This window comes from Equus caballus, chromosome 21, assembly GCF_041296265.1.
Source record: "Equus caballus isolate H_3958 breed thoroughbred chromosome 21, TB-T2T, whole genome shotgun sequence".
Lineage (NCBI taxonomy): Eukaryota > Metazoa > Chordata > Mammalia > Perissodactyla > Equidae > Equus > Equus caballus.
Window position 1 is genome coordinate 22,849,016 of NC_091704.1, and position 12,147 is coordinate 22,861,162.

At 35.4% G+C, this 12,147-nt stretch overlaps 1 protein-coding gene across 6 annotated transcripts in view; it reads left to right on the forward strand.

The window, feature by feature from the left end:
• Nucleotides 1–12,147, forward strand: part of ADAMTS6 (ADAM metallopeptidase with thrombospondin type 1 motif 6) — a 308,350-nt gene that overhangs the window by 248,869 nt on the left and 47,334 nt on the right. For 4 of the 6 annotated variants that reach the window (XR_011430331.1, XM_070246190.1, XM_023625610.2 and 1 more), the window contains 2 exons: nucleotides 3,477–3,640; nucleotides 4,071–4,209. Coding sequence is in view for 3 of the 6 variants with exons in the window: in XM_070246190.1 (XP_070102291.1) it covers nucleotides 3,477–3,640; nucleotides 4,071–4,209 (303 nt within the window). In the remaining 3 variants the exon portion in view is untranslated. Of the gene's footprint in view, nucleotides 1–3,476; nucleotides 3,641–4,070; nucleotides 4,210–4,879; nucleotides 4,969–12,147 lie in introns of all 6 variants that reach the window. The other 2 variants (XR_011430332.1, XR_011430333.1) reach the window with 1 other exon arrangement.

The window sequence follows — 12,147 nt, forward strand, 5'->3', positions numbered from 1 at the left end:
CACCATTTTGTGTATAATGCAAAGCCCTTACAACAGTTTACTTCCACTGTCTTCTTCCATCCTTTGTGCTATTTTTTTTAAAATACCTTTTACTTCTCCATATGTTATAAATCCCACAATACGTTATTATTTTTGTTTTAAAGAGTCAATTATCTTTTTAAAAATTAAAAAATAAAAAAAATTATTACTTCCTTTCTTTGTATAAATCTGAGCATCCATCTATATATATCTTCCAGTTTCTTCTCATTATAATTGTTTTCCTTTAAAATCCTTGAGTATATTTATAATAGCTATTTCAAATGTTCCGCTAATTCCATAATTTCTGTCATTTCTGAATGTTTCTTTTACTTGGCTTTCTTCTTGGTTTGGGTCCCATTTTCCTGCTTTTTTCCATTTGTAGTAATTTTTCATTGTGTTTTGTACATTGTGAGTATTTTTTTATTGAGAGTCTGGATTTTGTTTTCTTTCTTTAAAGAGTGTTAAGTAACATGTAGATGAGCTTGATCCTTTTGAGGCTTGTTTTTGAGCTTTGTTTGGAGGAGTCCAGAGTAGCCTTTATTTCTAGAGTTTACTCAGCCCTACTGAAAAGGCATGATTCTTCTTGGGTCTCTACTGAATGCCCTAGTGGTTGAAACTCTGAATTCTTGCTCTGAAAATTTTTCTGCTTATAGCTCCCTAGTAGTTTTTTTGCCTGGCTTCATGGAATTTTATCCTCTGCATACACAGATTACTATTCAGCAACAGATTCCCTCCTACTCTAGTTCTCTGATGCTGCTAATTCCAGCTGTCTTAGCCTTCCCAATTTCTGATCTCTGTCTTCTAACTTGGTGAGACCACCAGGCTTTGCTTGGGTTCTTCCATTCTACACTGACAGAAAGTGCCTCCAGGCAGAAAGCTGAGAGATTATATGACTCACCTTGTTGCATGTATCACAGTCCTGGCCAATTTCTAAGAATATCTGATTCATATATTTTGTGGGTTTTCTAGTTATTAACAGTTGGAGGGCAAGTCCAGTACCAGTTATTTCAACGTGGGAAGAAGTGGGAATTTCATTTATTTGATGTTTGATCCTTTGAGACAGATTTAGACTTTCAAGAGGCCCCTAGAAAGACCTGGACAAGTCCTTACTCCCTTTAAATATCACCCTCTTTTCTTTAAATATTTTAACAATAAGATTACATCTAGAATGTATGTTTAGATAGAACACCAGTATCATCACACTCTTCCTTCCTTTATTTAAAAAGACCTTTTTATTTTTACACTATAATTTTGGATTCTTTTCTGCATCAGCAAGACTCAAAACAAAAATAAGGTTTCTAACATCAGATTTTTCCCTTTGCTAATTCTCTGTCCATGATGCCACATCCTTCTCCCTTAGTAAATTCTTATTCAGTCCTTCTTAAAATGCTGGATGTATTTCTGAATTACAATATGGTACCAGCAAAAGTGAGTTAGGATCCCTTCACTGAGTAGTGGAGAAAATGGGGAGTGAGAGCTCACATAGAAGGAGAATTCAAAGCTGCTGGGGTTTTGTTTTTATTTTTGTTTTTACTATGTCATATTGTACACGCTCAAATGTCCTTCTACAACTTAAGTAATTTTGATGTTTTAAATGAGATGGGAAACCACTGTGAGGGTTGAAAATAAAAATTTTAAATTTAAGACTAAATAATCCTTAAAATCGGTTATGTTCCTATCTCAGCAGGTTAATTGATTTAATATTGACAATTAAGTCAATCTTTACAACATAGCTGAAGTCAAGAAACCACAAGTGTATTTGCCAGGCAGATGGGAGTTGGGGAATGAAAATGGTCTATAATATTAAGGACAAGCAGAGGAGGTCCAGAGATTCAGAAACTCTCTGTACTATACCGCTTTTAGTTCTTTTGAGCTGCTTGTTTACCTGGTCTGATAAATTAAAGTTTTTGAAGAAACTAGCATACTGACAAAACAGTAAACTGACATGTTTCTCATTGTCAAATCATGATAATCATTATCAAAATTATCACTGTCTTATTTATTTATAGGAGTTTTTTTGTAGTAGTGCTAATAATAACCCTTTTTTGTCACTTATTTTTAAACTTTTTTAATACATTCTTTCTTTATGGAGTTTTTAAAAAGTATGCCTGTGTATTTATTAATCTTTCCCTTTATAGTTCCTGAGTTTTTAAAATCATGATTTGCAGAGCTTTTCATACCTTGATATTATTTTTTGAACAGTTCTCCCACATTTTCTCCTAGCATTTTGTGATTTAACTATATTTATTTTACATTTAAATATTTAACCATCTGGCATTTATCCTTTTTCTCTCTCTTTTTTTTTTTAACTTTGCTTTTGTTGAGATGAAAGTAAGATAACATAGAATTTAACCATTTTAGAGTGAACAGTTTATTGGCATTTAGTACATTCCAAAATATTTTCATTACCTGAAACGCAATCCTGTCTCCATTAAGCAGTTACTTCAAATTCCCTAGCCCCTGTCAACCACCAATCTGCTTTTTGTCTCTATGGATTGGCCTATACACATAAATTGAATCATACAATTTGTGACCTTTTCTGTCTAGTCTGTTCCACTTAATGTTTTTTGAGGTTCATCCTCATTGAAGCGTGTATCAATACTTCACTCCTTTTTATGGCTGAATAGTATTCCATTGTATTGTATATACCACAGTTTGTTTATCCATTCATCCATTGGTGGACGTTTGGGCTGTTTCCATCTTTGGCTATTGGGAATAGCGCTACTATAAACATATGTGTACAAATATTTGTTTAAGTACCTATTTTCATTTCTTTTAGATATATACTTAAGAGTAGAATTGTGGTATTTATTCTTATATATTGGTATTCATTCTTTATATACTCTTATATAAAGATCAAGATATAAATTCAGCGATATTTATTTATATATTTTGCCAAAAGGCTAGTCTTTTGTCTTAGTTCCATTTCTTGTTATCTTTCCTTTACTAATTTAAGACACTTCCTTTGTCGTATACTAATCTTATATGTACTTGGGTTTATTTCTTAACTGTCTCTTTGGTTCCATTGTTCTGTGAATCTGTGTGCCATGCCAGTACTACAGGTTCTCTGAGCTACCCCTATTCATATAATTACTGTTTTAATATTTGGACAGGAAAATGTGCTCCTTACCTCCCACCCCCACCCCTAGTTATTCCTTTTGTCATAATTTTTCTTGCTAATTCCACATGTTTATAAACACATAAACTTTTCATTTCTTCAGATAAACCTTTCATTTCTTTCTATCAGTAACGTTATACTTAATATCTTCTTGACATTCACATGGGAAATTACCCTTTTAATCTGTACTTAGGAAAATGGTCAAGAATCCCATCTCTAAATTGACATAGATATTCATTGTACACTTCAGTGCAGTTATTATTAGTCAGTGACATTGTAGTAAATGAAGTTTCACATTTTTAGGTGGACTGTGTTTTTTTTTTTGTTTGTTTTTTTTTAGCCTTAAAATCTGAAGGGGATGATTACTATATTAATGGTGCCTGGACTATTGACTGGCCTAGGAAGTTTGATGTTGCTGGGACAGCTTTTCACTATAAGAGACCAACTGATGAACCAGAATCCTTGGAAGCTCTAGGTCCCACCTCAGAAAATCTCATTGTCATGGTAAATGTGTCTTTGCCATTTCATTTCTACTGTTTGTAATCTGCCCTCTGAGGTAGAAAGGGACAGGCTTTATTATCTCTGTTTTACAGGTGGTGAAATTAAGGTAAATAAAGGTAAAATGGTTTGCCTAAGGGTGTAAAATATGTGTAAAGTTAAGGCCGTAGTGCTCTTTCCAAATGACTGCTTGATCTTTTCAATGCCTGCTTGAATAATATTTTTATAACCGAACAAGGCAGGTGAGAGAAATGACTCCAAATTACGCATGAAAATGGAAGGAGAATATTCAGTATAAGTGCATGTGTTCTAAAGGTTATCTTAAATTTCCTATAAGACTTACTTTATGACATTTTCTTCTTCAAAAGAAATAATAAATATCTGAGTGAAGGCTCATTATATTTTAATTATCTTCACCAGTTGTTTTCAATGGCAGGTTCTGCTTCAGGAACAGAATTTGGGAATTAGGTATAAGTTCAACGTTCCCATCGCTCGGACTGGCAGTGGAGACAATGAAGTTGGCTTTACATGGAATCATCAGCCTTGGTCAGAATGCTCAGCTACTTGTGCTGGAGGTAAGACACCCACTAGGCAGCCCACCCAGAGGGCAGGATGGAAAGCAAAACATACTCTGAGCTATGGTTTGTGTTTGCTAAAGAAGCTAATTGGAAACATTTCTTGCAGGTTTGCTTCAAGCTGTAATTTAGCAAAAGAAACTTTGCTTTAATTATATTATATTCCGTTTGTTTTTAACCTCATGTAATTTGTACAGATTTGTTGGTAAAATACATCTTGGCACAATGAGTGTCTCTGCTGGTGCTTCTCCCAAGACTATCTTGAAGGTGGGCTGTATGCTTTTCGTGAACGCATTCTTGGTAAAGAACATCAAGAGTTTTAAATAAGAAAATGAGCAAGAATCAGACGGCACAGATGCAACTTCTTGTAATGGGGGATGAGAATGTATGTCTGTGTGCTGTGTGTTTGTGTTTGTGTGCTTGTGTGTTTCCCACAATCCTATTAAAATTCCCTTCTCCACCCATCAAAGTTAAGGGACTATATACTGGGAAACTACAATAATTACTGGTGTCTGGGTCTCTAAGTTAATGGTGTATGCTGACCCCATTATAGTCCCTCAGAGAGGTAGCTGCTAGGCGGTGGTTGGTGATGTGTTGGTTGTCCCATGTGCGTTTTTCATGGGTGCCTTTTCCCCACAATTTACTCTATTCCTAATCCTCCTCCCTCTAGTGGCCACCAATGCAATTCTTTACCTCTGGCTGGGAGAGCAGGACAGTTGGCTTCCTTCAAAGCCAACACCCTTGCTGCTGCATGGACTGGTGAGTAGAAGTGCTGTGCAAGCAGCATCTTCCTTCTCTCTGGAGACTAAATGCATCGCCTCCACCGTACACCTTGATCCCAGTAGGCAAGGAAACAAACCCATCCCTCAGGCCTAGGCTGGACTAGAGCACATCACCATTCCAAAAGCAAAGATTAAGTTTTCAGTAGTGATATTTAGAACGGGAAAAATTGAAATAAAGTGGATCATCCCATTTTACCCCATATTCCAATGTATTACCTACTTTCCCTTTCTAAACTGCTCAGAAACATATGATTTAACATGGACTTTATCCTATCTTGTCCCGTACTCACTGAATCTCTAAACACCTCTGATTCTTAAGGCTTGAATCAGAGAAATTATTTTCACAGAAATGATTATCATATAGTAGATTCAGTATTTTTAGACTCATATAGAATTAAAATCATTGATTGACAACTACAACTTAAGTAGTAAACACTATACCAAATAAAAAAGCAAATGAATAAGAATAATGTTTTCTCCTGTGTGAATTGTCATGAAACATGGTTATGTATAATTTGTGGCATATTTAAAAAGATTTCTAATTCCCATCCATTTTGTGTATGAAATGGCTGGTGATTTATAATGTAAAGTTTTAAAAACTATAGGGTGTTACTATTTCTTTTAGTAAAATAAAGGATATTTGACATTAATTATTTAAGTTAATGCCATTATATTATATTTTAGTGGCATTTATACTTATATCTTTCTTTGTTTCAATTAAATTCCTTCTTATTCAATCTATCAATTAACTTCCCCCTTCCAAAAATGTTTTCATAACAATATATACATAATTCAGTCCCTGAAGTAAGATGGGATAAGCTTATTAAAGAAGAGTCAAAATAATTCAAAGTTTAGGAAATCTAATGAGGAAAGTCTAAATGTTGAGGCTGATTAGCTTGGAGAGGAGAAGGCTGAGGGAAAGTATATTAGTATCTTCAAGGATGTGACAGAATGTTGAATAGGAAATTCTTAGTGCCTGTTCGTCTTTGTACTGAAAATTGCTATATTTGGCGATGGTTTAGACACAGTCTTGTCTGAGGCCAAGGAGGGATTATGTGAATTCTCAATGTTCCTTCTAACCCTATGATTCTTTTGTTCAAAAAGGAGATAATTCAGCAAAAAAGAAAAAAAGGCCATGAGAACTGAATTTAGAAGAAAATCTATGATTTTATGAAAGTAAAGAAGTATGAAAAATCTTTAATGAGTGTTATTCTTGTCCATAACACTTGTATTGAGAAATCATAACACAAAAGTGATTTCTTGTGATAGGAGATTAAACGAAAAAAACATGAGGAGGGAGAAAAGCCCCCGGAGAGAGAATTTTCTCTTCTTTGTTATTTATACTTCTTTCTTCTATTCTGGAGCTACTGATCCTAGATACTTGAGGTGGTTCTGGGAACCAGAATGCTGCTCAGTTGTGATATGACAGCATTCATGAGGCCATTGCCTTCTTTGGAAGAGAGATATCCAGTGCTTGAAAGTTGGCAGGCATAGTGTGAAGAGCTGCAATTTGTCTTACTTGGTAAGTGGTTCTCAAAGTGGCCCCTGGACCAGCAGCATCAACATCGCCTGAGAACTTATAAGAAATGTTAATTTGGGGGCCCCATCTCAAACCTACTGAATAGAAACTTTCTGTGGGGGCCAACAATCTATGTTTTAACAACCTCTCCAGGTGATTCTGATGCTTGCTCAAGTTTGAGTACCACTGGTCATGGTTGACAGAGAAACCAAAACCTAGCACTCTAGACACATAGAATCTGTGTCCTTATCACTGAAGGCTGTGCATCCCTCTAGACTCATTTTGCACCTAGAACAATGTCTGAAACATACTAGGCACTCAATAAATGTTTATAAATGAGTGAATGAACACAAGGAATTAATTATTTTGGTAATTATATATTTGTGCTAGTTCTTTCCAATATGAGAAATGAGTGTTTAGAATTGCTAATTTTCTTATGAGATGGAGCGAAGGGATTGCCCAGGAGAGACAGCATAGTTTTGGTTAGAATGAATAAGTAAAACCAAGCTCCTCTCTTTGTTTACTTTGAATAGGTGGAAAATATTTCCTAGGATATAGAGTACGGATATCTCTATTCTTCCTATACCCTTTTAACCTTCCTATACCCTTTTATACAGAAGGCTTGTGATTGAGGGAAGTAAAATGCCTTAGGACTCAGGAATCTTGATCAAAGTAGAGAGCCAGAGTCAGCTGCTTGGTAATAGTAAATGGAACTTCATCTATACTTAAGGAATCTTTCAGGAAAAAGTCATTTCTACCTAGTTTTCACTAAGGAACTACGGATCAATACCAAAGTCAGTTCTTAATTGGGATACTCCACTCTCATCTTTCCAGGGTGATGCTAGGTGTCTTGAGGCTGCCAGAACTTTTAAAAATGGAAAAAGAGAAAATAAGAAAGATCTCAAAGAACTTTCTTTTGCAACCTCACAATCTTCTCACCTATTGCTGTCCTGCATATATTTTATTAATGGCAAGATCTTTGGACTTTGAGTTTGGGAGCAATGTTGACAGCTGTCTCTTTTGAGATCTTGTAAGATAAGAAGTTTTGAGACTGTTTTTCTGTTGCTTAGCAGACTCAATGACAAATCTGCTGCTGCAGGAAGCATTGGTGGTGATTCAGTACCAGTAACGGTCTTCTCTCTGAGTCGGTGATGAAACACTTCCTCAGCCTGAATAAGAACATTGAGATGCTGTGGGGTGTTGTCTTCAGGATAAATGTGATTTTTAAGATATAGATGTGACTCTTCCTCTGAGAGAAACTCAAGCCCAGTGAATTAAAATTTGACTATTTCTGAACCGTTGTTACTCCTACTAGAGTTTTGTTTCTTTACTCCTTATCCAAAGTATTGTATACTCTGTAATTTATCCAACTCCCAAATTTATATACTACCATTGTATTCATGATTAATGTGTTAATTGGTAAAGTTTGGCTGGATAGTGAGAATTATATTATTTTAAAATATAAAGTTTTGGGGCCAGCCCGGTGGCGTAGCAGTTGAGTTCTCTTGCTGTGCTTCAGCAGCTTGGGCTTCGCCAGTTTGGATTCAGGGCACAGACCTATGCACTGCTTATCAAGCATGCTGTGGTAGGCATCCCACATAGAAAATAGAGGAAGATGAGCACAGATGTTAGCTCAGGGCTAATCTTCCTCAAAAAAAAATAAAATAAAATAAATAGGGGCCAGCCTGGTAGCGCAGTGGTTAAGTTAGCACATTCCACTTCGGGCAGCCCGGGGTTCACCAGTTTGGATCCTGGGTGCGGACTTACCCACCGCTCGTCAAGCCATGCTATGGCAGGCGTCCCACATGTAAAGTGGAGGAAGATGGGCACGGATGTTAGCTCAGGGCCAGTCTTCCTCAGCAAAAAGAGGAGGATTGGCAGCAGATGTTAGCTCAGGGCAAATCTTCCTCAAAAAATAAAAAATTAAATAAAATACAAAGTTTTAGGAAGTTTTTTTTTAAGTAGTAATTTATGCCAGTATGCCTTTGAACTGTGACTTTTAAAGGTTCAAATAACAAATACTGTATATTCAACTTTTGATTTTAGTCATACATAGTGTCTTTTTGCTAATGCTTGGCTAGATGTGAAGTTCTTAAATTTTAGTATGCATCAGAATCACCCAGATGTCTTGTTCAAACAGATTGCAAGGTTATGCCTCCAGTTTCTGATTCAGTGGGTCTGGGGTAGACTCCAAGAATGTGCATTTCTAACAAGTTTCCAGGTAATGTTGGTGCTACTGGTTTGGGAACCATACTTCAAGAAACACTGAGCTAGACACTTAGATTTCAGGAAGTACCTATTAAAACAAAATGACAAATCTTTTAGGTAATAATCCATATTATAGTTATAATCCACATTACAACTAGTCTTTTTAATGATAAATAGTTCTACTGCTCAGCTATGTCATAATAAAATTTTACAGTTTATAAAACATTTTCTGGTGCCCTGTTTCATTTGATCATCCTCAACAGCACCAAGAGATAGTCATTGCTATTATTATTTTTATTTTATAAATAAAACTCCAGCAAAGTAGCTTGCTAAAATCAAGACTTACAAATTGAGTCTCTAGTGATTTTTTTTGTTATGAGCATTTTCTCTCATAATAAAAATGGTCCTTTACCTTGAACAGAACTTTTTCACCAGTTTGCAACCTCAACATAGCAACATGACATATCTCCACTCAAAAACATCTCCTTTACTAGCTTTGAAATTTTATTTTTTCAAATGCTTTCCCTAAACTGATGGTTCTCAACTTTGGCCTTACGTTGGAATCACCTGGAGGACTTTAAAAAATTCTGATGCTTGAGGCCACACTCCTAACGAATTAAATCTGTGGCCTGAATGTTAAGAACTCCCTAGGTAATTCTAATGTGCAGCCAAGGTTGAGAAGTACTGCCTTTGAGGCTGATTGAAGTTTATTTAGTTTTCAAATAATTTACATTCAGATGCAAATACCTCTGGGAGCATTACTAACACATCTCTGTTATTAATTGGCTACTAGTTGAAAGCAAAGTTAGTGGAAGTTAAGTATAAGTATCTGGAGTGGGAAAGTAGAGAGAGGCATCAGAGAAGGGAATGAAAAAAAACAGTAGAATGCTAATTAATGTCATAATTTTGTTTAGAGTGGCCGTTGGCCTTGCACACGCCTTTAGAATGCTTTTTTGTAGTTTGGTTTATTTACAGGCTTTCTTCTTTACCTGATGGATCATTTATAAGCATCTAATGAATGCTTTTAAAACTGACTGAAATTGCCCTAAATATTGCTTCTTGGCCTTTTGGCTAAGGTCGAGTAAAATTGTGCTAAACAGATTTTCCAAAGTTCTTCCTTCTAGTTTGAAGCATCTGTGGTCCTTAGGGAGCTATAATGAATCAGTGGTTATATACTAAACCAACTTTAATTTAGACCCACAGGTCAGAATATGAGGCATATGGCCCCTGTTTTAACTCAATATTTATAAAAACTGATAACAAACTTTTTTCTTCTTTGTGACTTATAGTTCTAATCAGAGAAAGCCTTCTGTTTTTCTGGGAAATTGTTCCATTAGGGAATGAATCTTTGCAAAATGCAGCAGTATTCATGATAATTTCCTTCCCTACCTTTCTGGATGTGTCTCATTTCCCACTATTCAGGCCATTCCCTCCCCACCCCTCACCCCCGCCCCAATCCCTAATCCCTCCTCTTGTTTAATACAATACTTAGGCTTTAAAGCAAAGCCTTCCAAAGCCACTTAACTGAGAGTTGATGCTGTACTGTTGCATTCAACTTCGCAACTGTCCTGTTACAAAAGAAACCTTAAGAATGCTTTATTTGTGGTGCAAAGAAACGTCAGACATACATATATATTTTGCATTGTATTAGTTTTAAATTTATACTCTAAATATACAGTCTTTGCCCTGTGATCTACTCTATTGACATTTCTTATTACTTTCTTCAAACTGTTTTTTCTAGGATTTTCTTTCTTCCTCTTTGTGTAAGTACAAAAATTGTGTACCAAAGAACTCAATTTAGTCAGGTTTCTGCTGACAAACAGAGGCATCTCTCTGCTAAACATTGTTTGGCAGCTCAGAGGGGAAAAGATAAGCTACAGCCATGCTTAGACTGAGAAGGAGGAAGAAGGAGGCAGGTTTATTTTTACAGCCAATTTTGATTTTGTTTGCACATCAAAGAGCACAGATTTCCTTACATACACTATGGGGTTATTCAGGACTGTTTCTGATCAATTGTTATTGACTATATTTAAAATTTTATCATTACTTTTCCTTTTACATTTACATAGCCTAATTAATTTTCCTTGTATGTTTGATGGTTATTTTATTTGGGTGCTTATTTTATTTATTATTCTTTTTCTTCCCTGGATGTCATCTTAAGCCTAGTTCGTGCATGCGTGTGTGTGTGTGTGTGTGTGTGTGTGTGTGACTATCTTATAAACGTAACAGACATTCTATGTGTTTCTTCTTTCCAGCTAGGACAAATTCTTCGTATTTACTTTTTGTGATTTCACCTGATTCACCTGAATTCTTATACAAATTGCAGCTGGCTTCTACTCTTTAAGATTTTTAAGATGCTTTACATAGTTTCCAACTACTATTTTGTATTTTACTGATTTAGGGCTATATTTTGCAAACTGCACCGTGGTGCTCCAAGACACCACAGCAGACTTAGAGGCACTGCAGGATATTGTATGTTTTCAATGGAAGCACAGCAACATCCGTTGTACACCACACAGATTATTACTGTTATGTTATTTAATAGTACTATTTAATAAGTGAAACTCTTAGATATTTTTTTCTGGCTAGCAAGTGTTGAAAAAAATTGCTGAGACAGTAAGGGTGCCATGAACCAAGAAAGTTTGAGAACTCTTGATTTAAAGTCAAGCAAGTGTAATTAAAGTTGGATAAAAATTAGACACCTCCCTTTCTTTCAGTAGATGCTGAATTTCATTTCATGAAAGGAAAAAAATGCATATAAACCTCTTATTCAGGGTCCTGGTGATGTTCAGAGTTTAAAAATAGAGACTCTCCCATACTTCCAGTTAAGGAACTAGAGGTCTTGAATAGTATGTAAATTTCTCCTTCATGTCTGTATTAAGTATTCCTTCTGCTGTGTCCTGAATATGTTTCCTTCCTCTGTCTCTGTTAGTTCAGTTAAGATTGGCAGGTGATTAAAGCAAAAAAGAGGAAAAAAAAGAAAGTAGAAGACGACGACGAAGAAAGAAAAAGAAATCATATACTTTAAAAAGCCCCGATAGCAAATTCCTCTTTGCAGCTTACTACCTAACAAGTTTATGTAATAATCTATGATATTCCAATTATTAATAGCATACTTTTAAAATTATTTTAATGAATCTATCATGTGGATTGCCTTCGCCCCTTTAAAAAGTTGGATATTTCTACATTGTTTCAATGGAAACATTATATGTTCATGTTATATATTTTATTGTTTTCAAGAATGATGCAACACAAGCATAATGTGCTCTTAAAAGTGTAGCAAATCCATTCTAAAATAACACTTTTAGAACTGTTTTTCAAAAGTAATTACTAAAGAAAAATACAATGCAATGTTTAGGCCAGTACTAACACCTGACTGAAAGAGAACATCTCTCCAAGTACTAGATAAAACAGAGGCAAGGGCTGTGC